The sequence below is a fragment of the Nerophis ophidion genome, linkage group LG08 (genome assembly GCF_033978795.1).
Source record: "Nerophis ophidion isolate RoL-2023_Sa linkage group LG08, RoL_Noph_v1.0, whole genome shotgun sequence".
Classification (NCBI taxonomy): domain Eukaryota; kingdom Metazoa; phylum Chordata; class Actinopteri; order Syngnathiformes; family Syngnathidae; genus Nerophis; species Nerophis ophidion.
In genome coordinates this window covers 15,782,259-15,808,046 of record NC_084618.1, presented here as the reverse complement: position 1 = coordinate 15,808,046, position 25,788 = coordinate 15,782,259, and the positions used below count along the sequence as shown (strand labels likewise).

Here is a 25,788-nt window from a genome sequence, read left to right as displayed (position 1 = left end):
GACCGGATGCTCAATGGTAATAATACAAAAGTGGTTTACTGTGGCTCCATTTAAATAATAAATATGGGAAACATGATTTTTTTCCAATACAAAATTAAGTGTTAAAAACGTACAATAATTACTTGAACCCTAAAATATTAATCTGAAATTATTTGACTTAACCTTTTTTTTTATTACTTTGTGACTTTTCTTTTTTTTCATTCCAACATAAATAAATCAACTCAATATAATTATTTCAGATTATATTTCACAATCTAATTACATAACGGGAAAATTAATAAAGTTGTTGATACTTTTAAAATATTATTTCCTATTTTAAAATGTTATTTCCTATTTTAATTGTTGACATTTATTCATTTTACCACAAAAAAACCCTTAGCTTGTGTGTGTTATTTTGGTTTTTTTCCTCCTAGCTGACCAGGGTTTACTGTAGCGCCATTTAAATAATAAATATGGGGAAAATTATTTTTTTCCAATACAAAATTAAGTGTTAAAAATGTCCAATAATTACTTAAACCCTAAAATAATAATCTGAAATTATTTGACTAAACCTATTTATTTATTAGTGACTTTCCTTTTTTCCCCATTCCAACATAAATACATCAACTCAATATAATTATTCCAGATTATATTTCACACTTTAATTACATAACGGGAAAATTAATAAAGTTGTTGATACTTTTAAATTATTCTTTCCTATTTTAATCGTTGACATTAATTTTACCACAAAAAAAACCCTTAGCTTGTGTTATTTTGTGTTTTTTCCTCCTAGCTGACGAGGGTTTACTGTAGAGCCATTTAAATAATAAATATGAGAAATAAAAAAAAAATTTCCGATACAAAATTAAGTGTTAAAAATTTCCAATAATTACTTAAACCCTAAAATAATAATCTGAAATGATTTGACTCAACCTATTTATTTATTAGTGACTTTTATTTTTTTCCCCTTTCCAACATAAATAAATCAACTCAATATAATTAATTCAGATTATATTTCACAATTTAATTAAATAACGGGAAAATTAATAAAGTTGTTGATACTTTTAAATTGTTCTTTCCTATTTTAATCGTTGACATTTAGTAATTTTACCACAAAAAAAAAAACCTTAGCTTGTGTGTGTTATTTTGTGTTTTTCCCTCCTAGCTGACGAGGGTTTACTGTAGAGCCATTTAAATAATAAAAATGAGAAATATAATTTTTTATCCCGATACAAAATTAAGTGTTAAAAATGTCCAATAATTACTTAAACCCTAAAATAATCATCTGAAATTATTTGACTCAACCTATTTATTTATTAGTGACTTTTCTTTTTTTCCCCATTCCAACATAAATACATCAACTCAATATAATTATTCCAGATTATATTTCACACTTTAATTACATAACGAAAAAAATTAATAAAGTTGTTGATACTTTTAAATTATTCTTTCCTATTTTAAATATTGACATTATTCATTTTACCAGAAAAAAAAACTTAGTGTGTGTTATTTTGGGTTTTTTCCTCTTAGCTTAAGAGGGTTTACTCCATTTAATTAATAAATATGGGAAACATGATTTTTTTTCCAATACAAAATTAAGTGTTAAAAATGTCCAATAATTACTTAAACCCTAAAATAATAATCTGAAATTATTTGACTAAACCTATTTATTCATTTGTGACTTTTCTTTTTTTTCCCATTCCAACATAAATAAATCAACTCAATATATTTATTTCAGATTATATTTCACAATTTAATTAAATAAAGGGAAAATTAATAAAGTTGTTGATACTTTTAAATTGTTCTTTCCTATTTTAATCGTTGACATTTAGTAATTTTACCACAAAAAAAAACCTTAGCTTGTGTGTGTTATTTTGGGTTTTTTCCTCCTAGCTGACGAGGGTTTACTGTAGAGCCATTTAAATAATAAATATGAGAAATATATATTTTTTTTCCGATACAAAATTAAGTATTAAAAATTTCCAATAATTACTTAAACCCTAAAATAATAATCTGAAATTATTTGACTTAACCTATTTATTCATTTGTGACATTCCTTTTTTTTCCATTCCAACATAAATAAATCAACTCAATATAATTATTTCAGATTATATTTCACAATTTAATTTAATGACCAGAAAATTAATAACGTTTGATACTTTTAAATTATTCTTTCCTATTTTAATTGTTGACATTTATTCATTTTAACACAAAAAAACTTAGCTTTCGTGTGTTATTTTGTGTTTTTTTCCCTAAAAAAGGTATACAAAAGCAAAGAAGGCGACTAATAATTGATGGTTATTAAATGAAAGGCAGCAGAGAAATAAAAATAGTACTTCTGCTGCCACCAAAGCGCAGTGGTGTTCCTCCAGTATGAGATTATGAACTTTGCGTGATTGGAGTCGCTTCAAAAGGTTTGAAAAGTGCTGAGTGTGATCTTTTTTTCAAAAGTATAAAAGTGTGCCTGCGTGATAGAAAAAAAAAAAGGTTTCCTACAGCCGCGATGTCAATTAAAGATGGCCAAAGTTCCCCAAGCCCCGCCCCTTCCTCTGCGTGAGAAGGCGTTACTTGCGTTTTCTCCCGCCGTGCGGCGCTGGAGTCAGTGTTTGAGCCAGGGGTGTGCGGCGATGGACGCCTTGCTGCGGTCGCCGTAGTCGTACAGCAGCTCCTCGCCGTCCTCGATGTCCCGCGCCGCCACCAGTATGAGGTGTGGCACGCCCTGGATGTCGTGCACCTTGGTCTGGCAGTTCCCTTTCTTGCTGTGGTTGATCAGACGGCCCAGACGCCCCGTCTCTTTGGTGGCGTCCACGCTGGCGACAGGAAGTGGTTTTGGTCACATGACGACGACAACAAAGTGGTTTTAATCACAGCAATAACAACAACAAAGTGGATTTAATCGCAACGTGTCGACAACAACTAAGTGGTTTTAGTGGTCACATGACCACAACAACAAAGTGGTTTTAGTCACAGCAAAAACAATAACAAAGTGGTTTTAGTGGTCACATGACCACAACAACAAAGTGGTTTTAGTCAGTAATAACAACAAAGTGGTTTTAATCGCAGCGTGTCAACAACAAATTGGTTTTAGTGGTCACATAACGACAACAACTAAATGCTTTTAGTGGTCTCATGACGACAACAATAAAGTGGTTTTAATCACATCAACAACAACAACAAAGTGGATTTTATCGCAACGTGTCGACAACAACTAAGTGGTTTTAGTGGTCACATGACGACAACAACTAAATGCTTTTAGTGGTCACATGACGACGACAACAAAGTGGTTTTAGTCACAGCTATAACAACAACGTGCTTTTAATCGCAACGTGTTGACAACAACAAAGTAGTTTTAGTGGTCACATAACGACAACTAAACGCTTTTAGTGGTCACATGACTACAACAACTAAGTAGTTTTAGTGGTCACATGACGACAACAACAAAGTGGTTTTAATCGCAACGTGTTGACAACAACAAAGTAGTTTTAGTGGTCACTTAACGACAACTAAACGCTTTTAGTGGTCACATGACTACAACAACTAAGTAGTTTTAGTGGTCACATGACGACAACAACAAAGTGGTTTTAGTCACAGCAATAACAACAACAAAGAGGTTTTACTCGCAACGTGTCGACAACAACAAAGTAGTTTTAGTGGTCACATAACAACAACAACTAAACGCTTTTAGTGGTCACATGACTACAACAACAAATTGGTTTTAGTGGTCACATAACGACAACAACTAAATGCTTTTAGTGGTCACATGACGACAACAATCAAGTGGTTTTAATCACATCAATAACAGCAACAAAGTGGATTTAATCGCAACGTGTCGACAACAACTAAGTGGTTTTAGTGGTCACATGACGACAACAACTAAATACTTTTAGTGGTCACATGACGACGACAACAAAGTGGTTTTAGTCACAGCTATAACAACAAAGTGGTTTTAATCGAAACGTGTTGACAACAACAAAGTAGTTTTAGTGGTCACATAACGACAACTAAACGCTTTTAGTGGTCACATGACTACAATAACTAAGTAGTTTTAGTGGTCACATGACGACAACAACAAAGTGGTTTTAGTCACAGGAATAACAACAACAAAGAGGTTTTACTCGCAACGTGTCGACAACAACAAAGTAGTTTTAGTGGTCACATAACGATAACAACAAAACGCTTTTAGTGGTCACATGACTACAACAACTAAGTAGTTTTAGTGGTCATATAACAACAGAGTGGTTTTAGTGGTCACATGACAACAACTATGTGGATTTAGCGGTCACATGACGACAACAACTAAGTGGATTTAGTGGTCACATGACGACAACAACTAAGTGGATTTAGTGGTCACAAGACGACAACAACTAAGTGGTTTTAGTGGTTACATGACGACAACAACAAAGTGGTTTTAGTGGTTACATGACGACAACAACTAAGTGGTTTTAGTGGTTACATGACGACAACAACTAAGTGGATTTAGTGGTCACATGACGACAACAACTAAATGCTTTTAGTGGTCACATGACGACGACAACAAAGGGGTTTTAGTCACAGCTATAACAACAAAGTGGTTTTAATCGCAACGTGTTGACAACAACAAAGTAGTTTCAGTGGTCACATAACGACAACAACTAAATGCTTTTAGTGGTCACATGACGACGACAACAAAGTGGTTTTAGTCACAGCTATAACAACAAAGTGGTTTTAATCGCAACGTGTTGACAACAACAAAGTAGTTTCAGTGGTCACATAACGACAACAACTAAACGCTTTTAGTGGTCACATGACTACAACAACTAAGTAGTTTTAGTGGTCACATAACAACACAGTGGTTTTAGTGGTCACATGACGACAACAACTAAGTGGATTTAGTGGTCACATGACGACAACAACGAAGTGGTTTTAGTCACAGTAATAACAACAAAGTGGTTTTAATCGCAACGTGTCAACAACAAAAAATTGGTTTTAATGGTCACATAACGACAACAACTAAATGCTTTTAGTGGTCACATGACGACAACAATAAAGTGGTTTTGGTCACAGCAATAACAAAAAAGTGGTTTTACTCGCAACGTGTCGACAACAAAGTAGTTTGACTGGTCACATAACGACAACAACGAAACGCTTTTAGTGGTCACATGACTACAACAACTAAGTAGTTTATGTGGTCATATGACAACAACACTGTGGTTTTAGTGGTCACATAACGACAACAACAAAGTGGTTTTAGTCACAGCAATAACAACAACAAAGTGGTTTTACTCGCAACGTGTCGACAACAATAAAGTAGTTTTAGTGGTCACATAACGACAGCAACTAAACGCTTTTAGTGGTCACATGACTACAACAACAAAGTAGTTTTAGTGGTCACATAACAACACAGTGGTTTTAGTGGTCACATGACGACAACAACTAAGTGGTTTTAGTGGTTACATGACGACAACAACTAAGTGGATTTAGTGGTCACATGACGACAACAACTAAATGCTTTTAGTGGTCACATGACGACAACAACAAAGTGGTTTTAGTCACAGCTATAACAACAACGTGGTTTTAATCGCAACGTGTTGACAACAACAAAGTAGTTTTAGTGGTCACATAACGACAACTAAACGCTTTTAGTGGTCACATGACTACAACAACTAAGTAGTTTTAGTGGTCACATGACGACAACAACAAAGTGGTTTTAATCGCAACGTGTTGACAACAACAGAGTAGTTTTAGTGGTCACTTAACGACAACTAAACGCTTTTAGTGGTCACATGACTACAACAACTAAGTAGTTTTAGTGGTCACATGACGACAACAACAAAGTGGTTTTAGTCACAGCAATAACAACAACAAAGAGGTTTTACTCGCAACGTGTCGACAACAACAAAGTAGTTTTAGTGGTCACATAACAACAACGACTAAACGCTTTTAGTGGTCACATGACTACAACAACAAATTGGTTTTAGTGGTCACATAACGACAACAACTAAATGCTTTTAGTGGTCACATGACGACAACAATCAAGTGGTTTTAATCACATCAATAACAGCAACAAAGTGGATTTAATCGCAACGTGTCGACAACAACTAAGTGGTTTTAGTGGTCACATGACGACAACAACTAAATACTTTTAGTGGTCACATGACGACGACAACAAAGTGGTTTTAGTCACAGCTATAACAACAAAGTGGTTTTAATCGCAACGTGTTGACAACAACAAAGTAGTTTTAGTGGTCACATAACGACAACTAAACGCTTTTAGTGGTCACATGACTACAATAACTAAGTAGTTTTAGTGGTCACATGACGACAACAACAAAGTGGTTTTAGTCACAGGAATAACAACAACAAAGAGGTTTTACTCGCAACGTGTCGACAACAACAAAGTAGTTTTAGTGGTCACATAACGACAACAACAAAACGCTTTTAGTGGTCACATGACTACAACAACTAAGTAGTTTTAGTGGTCATATAACAACAGAGTGGTTTTAGTGGTCACATGACGACAACAACTATGTGGATTTAGCGGTCACATGACGACAACAACTAAGTGGATTTAGTGGTCACATGACGACAACAACTAAGTGGATTTAGTGGTCACAAGACGACAACAACTAAGTGGTTTTAGTGGTCACATGACGACAACAACAAAGTGGTTTTAGTGGTTACATGACGACAACAACAAAGTGGTTTTAGTGGTTACATGACGACAACAACTAAGTGGATTTAGTGGTCACATGACGACAACAACTAAATGCTTTTAGTGGTCACATGACGACGACAACAAAGGGGTTTTAGTCACAGCTATAACAACAAAGTGGTTTTAATCGCAACGTGTTGACAACAACAAAGTAGTTTCAGTGGTCACATAACGACAACAACTAAATGCTTTTAGTGGTCACATGACGACGACAACAAAGTGGTTTTAGTCACAGCTATAACAACAAAGTGGTTTTAATCGCAACGTGTTGACAACAACAAAGTAGTTTCAGTGGTCACATAACGACAACAACTAAACGCTTTTAGTGGTCACATGACTACAACAACTAAGTAGTTTTAGTGGTCACATAACAACACAGTGGTTTTAGTGGTCACATGACGACAACAACTAAGTGGATTTAGTGGTCACATGACGACAACAACAAAGTGGTTTTAGTCACAGTAATAACAACAAAGTGGTTTTAATCGCAACGTGTCAACAACAAAAAATTGGTTTTAATGGTCACATAACGACAACAACTAAATGCTTTTAGTGGTCACATGACGACAACAATAAAGTGGTTTTGGTCACAGCAATAACAAAAAAGTGGTTTTACTCGCAACGTGTCGACAACAAAGTAGTTTGACTGGTCACATAACGACAACAACGAAACGCTTTTAGTGGTCACATGACTACAACAACTAAGTAGTTTATGTGGTCATATGACAACAACACTGTGGTTTTAGTGGTCACATAACGACAACAACAAAGTGGTTTTAGTCACAGCAATAACAACAACAAAGTGGTTTTACTCGCAACATGTCGACAACAATAAAGTAGTTTTAGTGGTCACATAACGACAGCAACTAAACGCTTTTAGTGGTCACATGACTACAACAACAAAGTAGTTTTAGTGGTCACATAACAACACAGTGGTTTTAGTGGTCACATGACGACAACAAATAAGTGGATTTAGTGGTCACATGACGACAACAACTAAGTGGTTTTAGTCATAGTAATAATAACAACAAAGTGGTTTTAATCGCAACGTGTCGACAACAAAAATTTGGTTTTAGTGGTCACATAACGACAACAACTAAATGCTCTTAGTGGTCACGTGACGACAACAACAAAGTGGTTTTAGTCACAGAAATAACAAAAAAGTGGTTTTACTCGCAACGTGTCAACAACAACAAAGTAGTTTTACTGGTCACTTAACGACAACAACGAAACGCTTTTAGTGGTCACATGACTACAACAACTAAGTAGTTTTAGTGGTCACATGACGACAACAACAAAGTGGTTTTAGTCACAGCAATAACAACAACAAAAAGGTTTTACTCGCAACGTGTCGACAACAACAAAGTAGTTTTAGTGGTCACATAACGACAACAACTAAACGCTTTTAGTGGTCACATGACTACAACAACTAAGTAGTTTTAGTGGTCACATAACAACACAGTGGTTTTAGTGGTCACACGACGACAACAACTATGTGGATTTAGCGGTCACATGACGACAACAACTAAGCGCTTTTGGTGGTCACATGACTACAACAACTAGGTAGTTTTAGTGGTCACATGACGACAACAACAAAGTGGTTTTAGTCACAGCAATAACAAAAACAAAGAGTTTTTACTCGCAACGTGTCGACAACAACAAAGTAGTTTTAGTGGTCACATAACGACAACAACTACACGCTTTTAGTGGTCACATGACTACAACAACTATGTAGTTTTAGTGGTCACATGACGACAACAACTATGTGGATTTAGTGGTCACATGACGACAACAACTATGTGGATTTAGCGGTCACATGACGACAACAACTAAGTGGATTTAGCGGTCACATGACGACAACAACTAAGTGGATTTAGTGGTCACATTACGACAACAACGAAGTGGTTTTAGTCACAGTAATAATAACAACAAAGTGGTTTTAATCGCAACGTGTTGACAACAAAAATTTGGTTTTAGTGGTCACATGACAACAACAACAAAGTGGTTTTAGTCACAGCAATAACAAAAAAGTGTTTTTACTCGCAACGTGTCGACAACAACAAAGTAGTTTTACTGGTCACATAACGACAACAACGAAACGCTTTTAGTGGTCACATGACTACAACAACTAAGTAGTTTTAGTGGTCATATGACAACAACACAGTGGTTTTAGTGGTCATATGACAACAACACAGTGGTTTTAATCACAGCAATAACAAAAACTAAGTGGATTTAATTGCAACGTGTCGACAACAACAAAGTGGTTTTAGTCACAGCAATAATAACAACAAAGTGGTTTTAATAGCAAAGTGTCGACAACAAAAATTTGGTTTTAGTGGTCACATAACGACAACAACTAAATGCTTTTAGTGGTCACTTGACGACAACAACAAAGTGGTTTTAGTCACAGCAATAACAACAAAGTGGTTTTACTCGCAACGTGTCGACAACAACAAAGTAGTTTTAGTGGTCACATAACGACAACAACTAAGCGCTTTTGGTGGTCACATGACTACAACAAATAGGTAGTTTTAGTGGTCATATGACAACAATACAGTGGTTTTAGTGGTCACATGACGACAACAACAAAGTGGTTTTAGTCACAGCAATAACAACAAAGTGGTTTTACTCGCAACGTGTCGACAACAACAAAGTAGTTTTAGTGGTGACATAACGACAACAACTAAGTGGATTTAGCGGTCACATGACTACAACAACTAAGTAGTTTTAGTGGTCACATAACAACACAGTGGTTTTAGTGGTCACATGACAACAACAACTAAGTGGATTTAGTGGTTACATGACGACAACAACAAAGTGGTTTTAATGGTCACATGACGACAACAACTAAGTGGATTTAGTGGTCACATGATGACAACAACAAAGGGGTTTTGGTGGTCACATGACGACAACAACAAAGGGTGTTTACCAGTAGGTGATGCAGAGGTGCTGGAAGTAGTACATGTAACAGCCAGTTTCTGGGTTCTGGGCGTATTCCGCCTCTCGCTTTTTGGCGTCCGTCATCCCCAGGAGGTCGCCATGGTACTCCACCACGTACTCGCCTTTACGGAAGCGGCGTGTGGAGAAAACGGCTCTGCCCTTTCCCTCCATATACTGCATCTGGAACACAACCAGTTACATGATGATACTTTCCCTCCATGTACTGCATCTTGAACACAACCACAGTTACGTGATACTTTCCCTCCATGTACTACATCTTAAACACAACCACAGTTACACGATAATTTCCCTCCATGTACTACATCTTAAACACAACCACAGTTACATGATACTTTCCCTCCATGTACTGCATCTTGAACAAAACCACAGTTACATGGTGATACTTTCCCTCCATGTACTGCATCTTGAACACAACCACAGTTACATGATACTTTCCCTCCATGTACTGCATCTTGAACACAACCACAGTTACATGATGATACTTTCCCTCCATATACTACATATTGAACATAAACACGCTCACATGGTGATACTTTCCCTCCATATACTGCATCTTGAACATAAACACGCTCACATGGTGATACTTTCCCTCCATGTATTGCATCTTCAACACAACCAGTTACATGATGATACTTTCCCTCCATGTACTGCATCTTGAACACAACCACAGTTACATGATGATACTTTCCCTCCATGTACTGCATCTTGAACACAACCATGCTTACATGATGATACTTTCCCTCCATGTACTGCATCTTGAACACAACCACAGTTACATGATGATACTTTCCCTCCATGTACTGCATCTTGAACACAACCACAGTTACATGATGATACTTTCCCTCCATATACTGCATCTTGAACACAACCATGCTTACATGATGATACTTTCCCTCCATGTACTGCATCTTGAACACAACCACAGTTACATGATGATACTTTCCCTCCATGTACTGCATCTTGAAAACAACCACAGTTACATGGTGATACTTTCCCTCCATATACTGCATCTTGAACATAAACACGCTCACATGGTGATACTTTCCCTCCATGTACTGCATCTTCAACACAACCACAGTTACATGATGATACTTTCCCTCCATGTACTGCATCTTGAACACAACCACATTACATGATGATACTTTCCCTCCATGTGCTGCATCTTGAACACAACCACAGTTACATGGTGATACTTTCCCTCCATATACTGCATCTTGAACACAACCATGCTTACATGATGATACTTTCCCTCCATGTACTGCATCTTGAACACAACCACAGTTACATGATGATACTTTCCCTCCATGTACTGCATCTTGAAAACAACCACAGTTACATGGTGATACTTTCCCACCATATACTGCATCTTCAACACAACCACAGTTACATGATGATACTTTCCCTCCATGTACTGCATCTTGAACACAACCACAGTTACATGGTGATACTTTCCCTTCAATTACTGCATCTTGAACACAACCACAGTTACATGGTGATACTTTCCCTCCATGTACTGCATCTTGAACACAACCATGCTTACATGATGATACTTTCCCTCCATGTACTGCATCTTGAACACAACCATGCTTACATGATGATACTTTCCCTCCATGTACTGCATCTTCAACACAACCCCGCTTACATGATGATACTTTCCCTCCATGTACTGCATCTTCAACACAACCCCGCTTACATGATGATACTTTCCCTCCATGTACTGCATCTTCAACATAAACACGCTTACATGATGATACTTTCCCTCCATGTACTGTATCTTGAACACAACCACAGTTACATGATGATACTTTCCCTCCATGTACTACATCTTAAACACAACCACAGTTACATGATGATACTTTCCCTGCATGTACTGCATCTTGAACATAAACACGCTAACACTTTCCCTCCATGTACTGCATCTTGAACACAACCACAGTTACATGACGTTTTATTCTGGCTTTTTATCCAAGTTTATATGTTTACACCTGAAAATCAGGAATTTTGATACTTGGCGCCATCTTAGAAGTATGCTAACTTTTCCTATGCTATGCTAATATTAGCATGCTAACGTTTTATGCTAGCATTTTAGCTCATTCCAAACATTTGAACCTAAAATTCATATGTTTTGACAAACATGCTAACTGTTCTCATGATAACAAGCTAACGTTAGCATGCTGAAATGTTTTGCTAGCATTTCAGCTCATTTTGATCATTTGAACCTAAAATTCAAGAGTTTTGAGACTTATGTCCATCTTGCAAGCATGCTAACTGTTCTCATGATAACAAGCTAACGTTAACATGCTGAAATTTTTTGCTAGCATTTTAGTTCATTTTGATCATTTGAACCTAAAATTCATAAGTTTTGAGACTTGTGTCTATCTTGCAAATATGCTAACTGTTCCCATTATGAGAAGCTAACGTTAGCATGCTGACATATTATGCGAGCATCTTAGCTCATTTTGTCTATCATGCTAACTTTTACCATGATAACAAGCTAACGTTAGCATGCTGAAATTTTTTGCCAGCATTTTAGCTCATTTTGATCATTTGAATGCGAATGTTGTCTATCTGTGATGGCCCTGCGATGAGGTGGCGACTTGTCCAGGGTGTACGCCGCCTTCCGCCCGATTGTAGCTGAGATAGGCGCCAGCGCCCCCCGCGACCCCAAAAGGGAATAAGCGGTAGAAAAATGGATGATCATTTGAACCTAAAAATCATAGGTTTTGAGACTTGCATCCATCTTGCAAACATGCTAACTGTTCCCATGATAAGAAGCTAACGTTAGCATGCTGATGTTTTATGCTAGCATTTTAAGTCATTCTAAACATTTGAACCTAAAATTCATAAGTTTTGAGACTTGTGTCCATCTTGCAAGCATGCCAACTGTTCTCATGATAACAAGCTAACATTAGCATGCTGAAATTTTTTGCTGGCATTTTGTCTCATTTTGATTATTTGAACCTAAAATTCAAGGGCTTTGAGACTTGTGTCCAACTTGCAAGCATGCTAACTGTTCCCATGATAACAAGCTAACATCAGCAGGCTGACATATTATGCTATCATCTTAGTTCATTTTGTCCATCATGCTAACTGTTCCCATGATAACAAACTAACATTAGCATGCTAATGTATTATGCTAGCATTTTAGCTCATTTTGATCCTTTGAACCTGAAAGTCATAAGTTTTGAGAGTTGCATCCATCTTGCAAGCATGCTAACTGTTGCCATGGTACCAAGCTAACATTAGCATGCTGAACATTTTTGCTAGCATTTTAGCTCATTTTGATCCCTTGAACCTAAAATTCATGGGCTTTGAGACTTGTGTCCATCTTGCAAGCATGCTAACTGTTCCCATGATAACAAGCTAATGTTAGCATGTTGACATACAAAGCTAGCATCTTAGCTCATTTTGATCATTTGAACCCAAAATTCATGGGCTTTGAGACTTGTGTCCATCTTGCAAGCATGCTAACTGTTGCCATGGTACCAAGCTAACATTAGCATGCTGAACATTTTTGCTAGCATTTTAGCTCATTTTGATCCCTTGAACCTAAAATTCATGGGCTTTGAGACTTGTGTCCATCTTGCAAGCATGCTAACTGTTCCCATGATAACAAGCTAATGTTAGCATGTTGACATACAATGCTAGCATCTTAGCTCATTTTGATAATTTGAACCCAGAATTCATGGGTTTTGAGACTTGCGTCCATCTTGCAAGCATGCTAACTGTTGCCATGGTACCAAGCATACATTAGCATGCTGAACATTTTTGCTAGCATTTTAGCTCATTTTGATCCCTTGAACCTAAAATTCATGGGCTTTGAGACTTGTGTCAATCTTGCAAGCATGCTAACTGTTCCCATGATAACAAGCTAATGTTAGCATTTTGACATACAATGCTAGCATCTTAGCTCATTTTGATCATTTGAACCCAAAATTCATGGGCTTTGAGACTTGTGTCCATCTTGCAAGCATGCTAACTGTTCCCATGATAACAAGCTAGCGTTCTATGCTAGCTATTTAGCTGCAATCAAGCAGAGAGAGCATGTTTACGGTGGCAGGTGTGTGCAACTTCCATACCCGCATTCCTTCCTCTATTCCGCGCGTGATGAGGTCATCTATTAGCTGCTTCTGTTCAAGCTGGAGACACAAAACCAAAAGAGATTTCAAAACGGGCGCAACTTTTCCTCCTTCCGGCGCCACGACAATACCTTCAGTTCCGTTTTGCTTTGCCGATTGCTCCGTCTTTTTGGAAAGAAGTCTGTAATTTTCTGGATCTGGCAGTTCTTCCCTCCGCCGCTATGAAGGGAAAATGACAACATTTGAGAGCCGGGCAACATAAGCGGTTAAATAAAGCGCGCCTACGTTTTCTTGGCTTTGATGAGTCTGTCAGTGTCAGAGACCCCCCGGGCCTGGCGGGGGCAGCGGAGGCGGCTTGTGGTAGCAGAGTAGCGCCGCAGAAGGGAAGTAGATCCATCCGGCCAGCAGGGGGAGCGCCGGCTTTCTGCCTCGGAGTCCAAGCCGTTTTCTCTCCAGCCTGGGCAGCGGACTCTCTCGAAATCAACTACTGGTAACATCACTATGATCCCATTGATTTTCTAGAAACATAAGCAGCAGCTCAGCCCGCTCGCAGTCCTTGAGGTGAAATCTAATTAGCTTAAAGCGTAACATTAGCTCACTGTGCGGTGTGTGGACAGCAAAGCCCTCTGTCTGAGAGAAAGACAAGCATTATTGACCTACAGTTAACAACTAAGTTATTTCACTTTTTTTCCTGTGTTGAAGCAGCAAAAAAGGACATTATGTTAAATGAAGAGTTTCTGTCTCCGATAGTTGACATAATAATGTAAGTGCATCATAAAGCCTACATGAACTCCATGGTGTTCAGGGATGAATAGTCTCTCCTATTGCTATTGTACTATTTTTTCAGCTATAGTTACAATAATCATTAGTAATGTAGCAGCCTAGTTTCCCTGCTATCACATGTTGATAAAAATATAACATTTACATAATAAAAATCAACTACAGGCTTCCCAAAAGCTGTAACAAATTAAGCATGATGACTTGAACATATGTCAGCATGTGGCTTCACTTTTAACTCTTTTTTTCAAATGCTTACTTACAGTAAGTCATTAAGTTGACTTCTTAAGTCATTATTTTAGTATCTTAGGTAACTAAGACTGTTTTGTTTTTACTTTACGGAACAAATATGGAGATATATATCATATATCGCCATTATGCAAATGGAGCGGAATACACAACCAAAAATTGAAGGTTTCTTCACGCGACGAAGCCGGCCTACTTCACCGCAGTCTGTAGTCTATTGCCCTCCCAGGCTGTGGTGGCAGCGACAGGCCGAGTTACACCGATCCTTACACCCACCCACCCCCTTCCTAACACTGAAGCTCATATTTTAAAGACATAGCCAAATTCGAATAAAGTGAGGTTCCCCGGTTTAGTAAAGTGAGCATGTCCATAACTTTAAGACCTTGTAAACGTTTGTTTTAGTCACATTTTGACGTCTTTAACTGATCGGAGTGGACATGTCGCTCAGAGCCTTTTTAGTCAATGTTCGGTATTGTCACGCATCCAGCCGCAAAATATAAAACAAACGGTTACCGTCATCCTGCCTCTGGATGTGGTTCCTCCGACCGCGCGGCGGAGAACATTCCCCCTCCTCTGGCGCGGCGGTGATGGCGTTGTCGTGGTGAACCACGGGTGTCGACACCGTGCAGCTTGGAATGGAGAGGAGGTCGGTGCCGCATACGACTTCCTGTGTGGGACGAAGACACAACCACGAGTTTGAATCACATCCACCATGAATTTATGCATTCTAAATCATAAATAAAAGCTAGCAAAAGTCAGCTAACAGTTGAGCCAATGGGAATTGCTCTATTCAGTTTATACAATTTTTATATTCAGTAACTCAGTTACCGTTACTACATGATGCACTACTGCGTTATTAGGGACCGAATGTCCCTTTGGGAGAGAAGACCCTATTGTATTTCTAAGGTTTTTTTATTATTATTATTCTTTATTATTCCGCCACCTCTTTGAGCTGTAATTTGACCCCCTTAAAATGCAATAAAACTCGAACAAACTGGACACACACATCAGGACTGGTGAAAATTGCGATCTAATAAAAAAAATTTACTCAAAATTTACTCAAAATTGCGCTCTCGCGCTTCCTAGGAATAAAACACAGACAAAACTCTCTTGGGAAGAAAACACAGACAAAACTGCTTGTAACTTCCGGTATGAATCTCGTAGAGACATGAAACTCTATGTAGGTCTCACTTAGACCTACATTTCATTCATTGACATCCTTCAGCAAAAATCAACAGGAAGTTGGCAATTACCCCTTCAAAACAAATGTTTATTTCGAACATGAAAACACTTACAGTATAATACAGTATATTACATCACACAGTTTCATATCACGTAATCTTACTTGTGAAAAGTAATCCCCCTTATTCCTATTTTCAACAGTCCGCTCATTTGAGCAGGTAAACGCCGAACACCATCTTTGTTTTCGACCCGTCAACTGTCAGTTTAGCATATTTGTTGTCTTCCTGTCAACTGTCAGTTTAGCATCTTTGTTTTCTACCTGTCAACTGTCAGGTTAGCATCTTTGTTTTTACCTGTCAACTGTGAGTTTAGCATCTTTGTTTTCTGCCTGTTAACTGTCAGTTAGACATCTTTGTTTGTTTTCTATCCGTCAACTGTCAGTTTAACATCTTTGTTTTCTACCTGTCAACTGTCAGTTTAGCATCTTTGTTTTCTGCCTGTCAACTGTCAGTTTGACATCTTTGTTTTCTACCTGTCAACGGTCAGTTTAGCATCCTTGTTTGTTTTCTACCTGTCAACTGTCAGTTCAGCATCTTTGTTTTCTACCCGTCTGTCAGTTTAGAATCTTTGTTTTCTACCCAACAACTGTCAGTTTAGCATCTTTGTTTTCTGCCTGTCAACTGTCAGTTTAGCATCTTTGTTTTCTGCCTGTTAACTGTCAGTTTAGCATCTTTGTTTTTTACCTGTCAACTGTCAGTTTAGCATCTTTGTTTCCTACCTGTCAACTGTCAGTTTAGCATCATGGTTTTTGATCCGTCAACTGTCAGGTTAGCATCTTTGTTTTCTAACTGTCAACCGTCAGTTTAGCATCTTTGTTTTCTACCTGTCAACTGTCAGTTTAGCATCTTTGTTTCCTACCTGTCAACTGTCAGTTTAGCATCATGGTTTTTGACCCGTCAACTGTCAGGTTAGCATCTTTGTTTTCTAACTGTCAACCGTCAGTTTAGCATCTTTGTTTTCTACCTGTCAACTGTCAGTTTAGCATCTTTGTTTTCTGCCTGTTAACTGTCAGTTTAGCATCGTTGTTTTCTGCCTGTTAACTGCCAGTTTAGCATTTTTGTTTTCTACCTGTCAACGGTCAGTTTAGCATCTTTGTTTGTTTTCTACCTGTCAACTGTCAGTTTAGCATCTTTGTTTTCTACCCGTCTGTCAGTTAAGAATCTTTGTTTTCTACCCGTCAACTGTCAGTTTAGCATCTTTGTTTTCTGCCTGTCAAATGTCAGTTTAGCATCTTTGTTTTCTGCCTGTCAAATGTCAGTTTAGCATCTTTGTTTTCTGCCTGTTAACTGTCAGTTTAGCATCTTTGTTTTTTACCTGCCAACTGTCAGTTTAGCATCTTTGTTTCCTACCTGTCAACTGTCAGTTTAGCATCATGGTTTTTGACCCGTCAACTGTCAGGTTAGCATCTTTGTTTTCTAACTGTCAACCGTCAGTTTAGCATCTTTGTTTTCTACCTGTCAACTGTCAGTTTAGCATCTTTGTTTTCTACCTGTCAACTGTCAGTTTAGCATCTTTGTTTTCTACCTGTCAAATGTCAGTTTGGCATCTTTGTTTTCTACCTGTGAACCGTCAGTTTGACATCTTTGTTTTCTACCTGTCAACTGTCAGTTTAGCATCTTTGTTTTCTGCCTGTTAACTGTCAGTTTAGCATCTTTGTTTTCTGCCTGTTAACTGTCAGTTTAGCATTTTTGTTTTCTACCTGTCAACTGTCAGTTTAGCATCTTTGTTTATTTTCTGCCTGTCAACTGTCAGTTTAGCATATTTGTTTTCTACCTGTTAACTGTCAGTTTAGGCTGCTCGCCGGCTCCTCATCACCACTTCAAGATGGCGGCCCAATTTCTCGCGTTACAGCAGCCAATGCTGCGCCTATGTTTAAATGCATGTGAAACTTAGTGGGCGGGGCCTCACCCACTCTTACAGTTCCTATTAAACACAAACCATGAATACCTGCAGTGAAATAAAGATCTACATTAAATAAAAAAAAATAAAAAATAACTCTAAGTGTGTGTGATAGCATTTTATTGGTTTGAGGATAACGCTAAGAATGCTTTTAGCCAACCGTGAGGAGTTAGCTTCCAGGCACAAGTAGCCTGTTAGCTTGTCATAAAAGATGGCGCTTTTTAAAGCTCTTTGGAGCGCATTAAAGTGAAATCTGGGTGCCAAGTTGAATTAAAAAGTCACAAATGAGCACGACTGAGTTATTCATGGCACATTTCTTCCGTTTGAGTGAGGCGCCGAGAGAAAGCCAACTTACCCCGTTCATGTCCGACCTGTTCCCGAGGCTCAGCGAGGACAAAACCCCCTCAAAGGAACCCCCGCTACGGGTAAAGTGATCCCCCTATCCGGCCAAGCACCGGCGTGTGTGCCCGCCGTCTTCCTGCCGTGTTCCCGCAGCCAGCAGCTCAACCCACCCAGCGGCATCCACTTCCACCACGGCACTAGTCCGCCATTGTTTTTACATGTCTAGCGGTGAGCGCTGAAACAGCACCATCCTCAGGCCGGCTGCGGTATTACACTTTTTTTCTTTTCTTCACAGCAATTCTAAAACCAAAGCTTTTCCACTATAAAGCTATTAATGTGTTCTTATTTATTTATTATCAGTAGAAGAATTTAAGTGCAATTTCGAAATTAAATTTACTGTCAAAATTTTTGGAGAAATGTGTTTTGGCGCACATTTAGATCAGATCTAGGCAAATTAAGGCCTGGGGGCCACATGCGGCCCGTTAAAGGCCTACTGAAAGCCACTACTAGCGACCACGCAGTCTGATAGTTTATACATCAATGAGGAAATATTAACATTGCAACACATGCCAATACGGCCGCTTTAGTTTACTAAATTGCAATTTTAGATTTCCTGCAAAGCATCCTGTTGAAAACGCGTGCTTGTGACGTTATTGGTTGTAGCCGACATTTTATCCCAGCACCACTCACGGCTAAAAGTCGTCCGATTTCATCGCATATGACTTAATCGCATAATTACACAGTATTCTGGACATCTGTGTTGCTGACGCTTTTGCAATTTGTTCAATGAATAATGGAGACGTCAAAGAAGAATGCTGTTGGTGGAAAGCGGTGCATAGCAGCTGCCTTTAGCAACACAAACACAGCCGGTGTTTCCTTGTTTGTTGTGAAGCTTTACAATGTAACAGAGCAATTCATTGATTAACGTGGACCCCGACTTAAACAAGTTGAAAAACGTATTCGGGTGTTACCATTTAGTGGTCAATTGTACGGAATATGTACTGAACTGTGCTATCTACTAATAAAAGTATCAATCAATCAATCAAAAGCGGTCAAGCGAACATGTTTCTCTACCACGTGTCAACCGGCAGGTTTCGGTGAGAAAATTGTGGTAATAAATTGTCTCTTACCGTAAACATGAGCGGAGCTTGTGTCGTTCTTCCTGCAGCTGTCAAAGAGCCAGCTTGGCTCCTCCATGGCTTCCCTCAGAAACACTGGCGGTCACCACACCCCTCCGACTTTCAGGTACGACTATATAATCTCACTAAAACACTAGTAACACAATAAGCAGATAAGGGATTTTTGCAGAATTATCCTAGTAAATGTGTCTAATAACATCTGAATCGCTCCCACTCCCCTCGTCTTTTTTTTTCTTCTATTCCTTCACTCTCACTATCCTCATCCACAAATCTTTCATCCTCGCTCAAATTAATGGGGAAATCGTCGCTTTCTTGGTTTGAATCGCTCTGGCTGCTGGTGGCCATGATTGTAAAACAATGTTCAGATGTGAGGAGCCCTACAACCCGTGACGTCACGCGCATACCGTCTGCTACTTCCGGTACAGGCAAGGCTTTTTTATTAGAGACCAAAAGTTGTGAACTTTATCGTCGATGTTCTCTACTAAATCCTTTCAGCAAAAATATGGCGAAATGATCCAAGTATGACACATAGAATGGACCTGCTATCCCCGTTTAAATAAGAACATCTCATATCAGTAGGCCTTTAAGATCTCAATCTGGCCCGTCAGACATTCCTAAATCCTTTTTTTTTTTTTTAGATCTTTAGCATGGAAAGTGAAGCTGCCATTATGAAGTGCAGTGATTGTTTCAAATGACTGTAAGTCTTGAACTAAACTTGAAATATTTCCAGGGTTGGAATCTGCGCTTTTACATGATATACTACTTTCTATGGTAATGTAGTTACCATAGTAACTAGTAGGCATTCCAGTACTCTGGATGCTGACACCATCTTTGTTTTCTACTTGTCAACTGTCAGTTTAGGCTGCCGGCCGGCGCTTCATCACCACTTCAAGATGTCGGCCCAATTTCTCGTATCACAGCAGCCAATGCTGCGTCTACTTATAACATGTCTATGTTTAAACCTGTATGTGTTTAATAAACATTACTTGGACTAATGCAACACACACGTTAACAGTTTTACTTGAAACAACAAATTACAGTTAAAAGGAACGGATAAAAAAAAAAGAACTTACTTTTTGTGCCGCCTGCTGGGTGCTCCTCCCAACATGCGTACTTCCGCTTTTTGTTTCCGCCTTCTTCTTGTACGGTTTTAATCCGCATATCTCACCTGTATGATTCCAATAAACAAAACTTGGACTAATGTAAGACGGCGTGGACAATTTTACCTTAAACAGCAAATTACAGTAAAACGAACGAATAAAAAACAAGAACTTACTTTTTGTGCCGCCTGCTGGTTGTTCCTCCCAACCTGCTTACTTACGTTATTTGTTTCACCTTCTTCTTGTACGGTTTTAATTTGCATATCTCACCTCTACGATTCCAATAAACAAAACTTGGACTAATGTAAGACGGCGTTGACAGTTTTACTTCAACAGCAAATTACAGTAAAACGAACGAATAAAAAACAAGAACTTACTTTTGTGCCGCCTGCTGGGTGCTCCTCCCAACCTGCTTACTTCCGCTTTTTGTTTCGCCTTCTTCTTCTACGGTTTTAATCTGCATATCTCACCTGTATGTTTATAATAAACAAAACTTGGACTAATGTAAGACGGCGTTAACAGTTTTACTTCAAACTGCAAATTACAGTAAAACGAACAAATAAAAAACAAGAACTTACTTTTTGTGCCACCTGCTGGGTGCTCCTCCCAACCTGCTTACTTCCGCTTTTTGTTTCGCCTTCTTCTTGTACGGTTTTAAATCTGCATATCTCACCTGTATGATTCCAATAAACAAAACTTGGACTAATGTAAGACGGCGTTAACAGTTTTACTTGAAACAACAAATTACAGTTAAAACGAACGAATAAAAAACAAGAACTTACTTTTTGTGCCGCCTGCTGGGTGCTCCTCCCAACCTGCTTACTTCCGTTTTTTGTTTCGCCTTCTTCTTCTACGGTTTTAATCAGCATATCTCACCTGTATGTTTCTAATAAACAAAACTTGGACTAATGGAAAACACACGTTTAGTTTTACTTCAAACAACAAATTACAGTAAAACGAACGAATATAAAAAAAGACTTACTTTTTGTGCCGCCTGCTGGGTGCGTCTCCCAACCTGCTTACTTCCGTTTTTTGTTTCACTTTCTTCTTGTACGGTTTTAATCTGCATATCTCACCTGTATGATTCCAATAAACAAAACTTGGACTAATGTAAGACGGCGTTGACAGTTTTACTTGAAACAACAAATTACAGTTAAAACGAACGAATAAAAAACAAGAACTTACTTTTTGTGCCGCCTGCTGGGTGCTCCTCCCAACCTGCTTACTTACGTTTTTTGTTTCACCTTCTTCTTGTACGGTTTTAATCTGCAAATCTCACCTGTATGTTTCTAATAAACATTACTTGGACTAATGTAACACACACGTTAACAGTTTTACTTGAAACAGCAAGTTACAGTAAAACGAACGAATATAAAAAATAACTTACTTTTTGTGCCGCCTGCTGGGTGCTCCTCCCAACCTGCTTACTTCCGCTTTTTGTTTCGCCTCCTTCTTCTATGGTTTTAATCTGCATATCTCACCTGTATGTTTCTAATAAACAAAACTTGGACTAATGTAAGACGGCGTTAACAGTTTTACTTCAAACTGCAAATTACAGTAAAACGAACAAATTAATAAAAAAAAGAACTTACTTTTTGTGCCGCCTGCGTCTCCCAACCTGCTTACTTTCGCTTCCAGTTTCGTCTTCTTCTTCTAGGGTTTATCTGCACATCTCACTCGGGTCTTAAAGGCCACAAATGTATTTCACAACTTGATTGTTAAAACAAAACACACACACACCAGGGGTCACCAACCTTTTTGAAACTAAGAGCTACTTCTTGGGTACTGATTAATGCGAAGGGCTACCAGTTTGATACACACTTAAATTAATTGCCAAAAAATAGCCAATTTGCTCAATTTACCTTTAATAAATAAATCTATATATATATAAAAAAAAATGTGTATATCTGTCTGTCATTCCGTCGTACATTTTATTTCCTTTTACGGAAGGTTTTTTGTAGAGAATAAATGATACAAATAAAAAAAAACACTTAATTGAACGGTTTAAAAAACACGAAAAAAATGAAAATTAAATTTTGAAACATAGTTTATCTTCAATTTCGACTCTTTAAAATTCAAAATTCAACCGAAAAAAAAATGAAGTGAAAAACTAGCTAATTCGAATCTTTTTGAAAAAAAAAAAAAAAAAATTATGGATCATTCATAGTAATTTTTCCTGATTAAGATTAATTTTTGAATTTTGATGACAAGTTTTAAGTAGGTTAAAACCCTATCTGCACTTTGTTAGAATATATAACAAATTGGACCAAGCGATACTTCTAACAAAGACAAATCATAATTTATTCTAGATTTTCCAGAACAAAAATTTTAAAAGAAATTCAAAAGACTTTAAAATAAGATTTAAATTTGATTCAACAGATTTTCTAGATATGCCAAAATAATGTTTTTGAATTTTAATCATAATAAATTTGAAGAAATATTTGACAAATATTTTTTGTCGAAAAAACAGCAGTAGTTAAGTGAAGTGAATTATATTTATATAGCGCTTTTTCTCAAGTGACTCAAAGCGCTTTACATAGTGAAACCCAATATCTAAGTTACATTTAAACCAGTGTGGGTGGCACTGGGAGCAGGTGGGTAAAGTGTCTTGCCCAAGGACACAACGGCAGTAACTAGGATGGCACAAGTGGGAATCGAACCTGCAACCCTCAAGCGAGCTATGCCGCCCAGTAAAATGATGAATTTAATTAAAATGTATTTATTATTCTTTACAATAAAAAAAAAAAACTTGAAAATTGATTTAAATTGTCAGGAAAGAAGAGGAAGTAATTTAAAAGGTAAAAAGGTATATGTGTTTAAAAATCCTAAAATTATTTTTAAGCTTGTATTTTTTCTCTAAAATTGTCTTTCTAAAAGTTATAAGAAGCAAAGTAAAAAAAAATGAATGAATTTATTTAAACAAGTGAAGACCAAGTCTTTAAAATATTTTCTTGGATTTTCAAATTCTATTTGAGTTTTGTCTCTCTTAGAATGAAAAATGTCGAGCAAAACGAGACCAGCTTTCTAGTAAATAAATACAATTTAAAAAATAGAGGCAGCTCACTGGTAAGTGCTGCTATTTGAGCTATTTTTAGAACAGGCCAGCGGGTGACTCATCTGGTTCTTACGGGCGACCTTGCGTTGGTGACCCCTTGCACACACAGAAACAATTCCCTTCTCAATTTTGACACTTTTCCCTTTTTTTCTTTCGTCGCTCCTTGCGACGTCAGCGCCCCCCACAGGCCGGGGGTGATCATGACACGTGAAAAGTGGCGCTACAAATACAAACTATATGAACGTTTGAATTAAATACATAGCTAAAAAGCTTTATTTTTGTACAATTAACTGTACACAACTTTCAAGAGGCTTCCCGAGCTTTTTAGGGGGAACGATACTCAATATATGTAATGATTTTGATTGGACAGAAGATCAATAAAAGATTGTGTTATTTCCATTCCCGAAAATGTTTGAGAAGCTGTTAAAAATTATTTTCTCCGACATTCTTCCATGTAAAAAACAAACACAAATCGATTTCATTAAAAACTACTTCGTATTTGTCCTCTTGCTTGCCTCTTGTGGATTTCTTTGAGTGTGTGTGTTTATTTCCAATCAGTGTAGCCTGGCCTCGGTTAATCGTCATTATTATAATTATCATTATTAATGGGAAGAATCACAAGATTAGCACTGAACACTAATTACAAATACAAAATAAATATCAAAAGATACATGTTCTGTTTGTCTACTCGGAGCACAAATATACCATATGAAACCCTTTTTTTTTTTCTCGTCAGATAGGAAAAAAAGAAAGCAAAAGCGTATAAAAGGGGGCTAAAAGGATGGCGGCGATGCTCCGATGAGCGTCCTTCTGTTTCCGTTTTGAATATTCCGTCTGTTGTCTCTCTTTCAGGCGTCCCGCCATTGTTCCTGCCGAGGTTGGAGGCAGGGGGGGCGACCTATTTGCTCCACCCGGCAGGATAGGCTGCGGCATGTTTTGGCGTGGCTGAGGGAGGAGCTCGCCGCCTAGCTGTTGACGGAGGCACGGTCCGATTTGGCTTTGCCCGCCGAGTTGATAATCCTCATGAGACAGTGTCCGAACTCCTCCAGGATCATGCGCTCGGCCTCCACGTGAGGCTGCCGGGTCTCCTCCGCCCACTTGGCCTGCTCCAGGAGGCACTCGCACGTCGCCTCCAGCACTTCCTTCGTCACAAACGTGTACGGGAGCCTGGAGCGATGAAACCAAAACGGAGGCTGTGTTAACACGATCAATCAATCAATCAATGTTTACTTATATAGCCCTAAATCACTAGTGTCTCAAAGGGCTGCACAAACCACTACGACATCCTCGGTAGGCCCACATAAGGGCAAGGAAAACTCACACCCAGTGGGACATCGGTGACAATAATGACCCAGTGGGACGTCGGTGACAATGATGACTATGAGAACCTTGGAGAGGAGGAAAGCAATGGATGTCGAGCGGGTCTAACATGATACTGTGAAAGTTCAATCCATAATGGATCCAACGCAGTCGCGAGAGTCCAGTCCAAAGCGGATCCAACACAGCAGCGAGAGTCCCGTTCATAGCGGAGCCAGCAGGAAACCATCCCAAGCGATGATAGTGACTTAACGCAGGCACTGATTATGTCCAAACCCCGTTTCCATATGAGTCGGGAAATGTAAATATAAACAGAATACAATGATTTGCAAATCATTTTCAACCCATATTCAGTTGAATATGCTACAAAGACAACATATTTGATGTTCAAACTCATTAACTTAGTTATTTTTTTTGTTGCAAATAATAACTTAAAATTTTAAATTTCATGGCTGCAACACGTGCCAAAGTAGTTGGGAAAGGGCATGTTCACCACTGTGTTACATCACCTTTTCTTTTAACAACACTCAAACGTTTGGGAACTGAGAAAACTAATTGTTGAAGCTTTGAAAGTGGAATTCTTTCCCATTCTTGTTTTATGTAGAGCTTCAGTCGTTCTGCAGTCCGGGGTCTCCGCTGTCGTATTTTATGCTTCATAATGCGCCACACATTTTCCATTGGAGACGGGTCTGGACTGCAGGCGGGCCAGGAAAGTATCCGCACTCTTTTTTTACGAAGCCACGCTGTTGTAACACGTGCTGAATGTGGCTTGGCATCGTCTTGCTGAAATAAGCAGGGGCGTCCATGAAAAAGACGGCGCTTAGATGGCAGCATATGTTGCTCCAAAACCTGTATGTACCTTTCAGTATTAATGGTGCCTTCACAGATGTGTAAGTTACCCATGCCTTGAGCACTAATGCACCCCCATACCATCAAAGATGCTGGCTTTTGAACTTTGCGT

At 38.3% G+C, this 25,788-nt stretch overlaps 2 protein-coding genes across 2 annotated transcripts in view; both read right to left on the bottom strand.

Annotated features, from left to right (window-relative positions):
- Positions 1-398: 398 nt before the first annotated feature.
- Positions 399-18,463, bottom strand: kmt5aa (lysine methyltransferase 5Aa). Its single transcript, XM_061907835.1, has 7 exons — positions 18,230-18,463; positions 15,247-15,400; positions 13,996-14,167; positions 13,842-13,929; positions 13,711-13,770; positions 9,600-9,790; positions 399-2,789 (listed from the first exon to the last, which is right to left on the bottom strand). Exons 1-7 carry the CDS (start codon positions 18,236-18,238, stop codon positions 2,579-2,581), a joined length of 885 nt encoding a protein of 294 aa, XP_061763819.1. The 5' UTR covers positions 18,239-18,463; the 3' UTR covers positions 399-2,578.
- Positions 18,464-23,754: 5,291 nt separating this feature from the next.
- Positions 23,755-25,788, bottom strand: part of lin54 (lin-54 DREAM MuvB core complex component) — a 48,502-nt gene continuing 46,468 nt past the window's right edge. The window contains exon 14 of the mRNA XM_061907834.1: positions 23,755-24,677. Within this exon, the coding sequence (XP_061763818.1) occupies positions 24,476-24,677 (202 nt within the window). The 3' untranslated portion in view covers positions 23,755-24,475. The remainder of the gene's footprint in view (positions 24,678-25,788) is intronic.

Excerpts from the sequence above, each read along its gene's own strand:
- kmt5aa (XM_061907835.1), bottom strand. Across the intron at positions 13,930-13,995 it reads CTCATCAAAGCCAAGAAAAC|CGGCGGAGGGAAGAACTGCC; the intron begins GTAGGCGCGCTT and ends TTCCCTTCATAG. Across the intron at positions 13,771-13,841 it reads AAAGCAAAACGGAACTGAAG|CTTGAACAGAAGCAGCTAAT; the intron begins GTATTGTCGTGG and ends TTGTGTCTCCAG.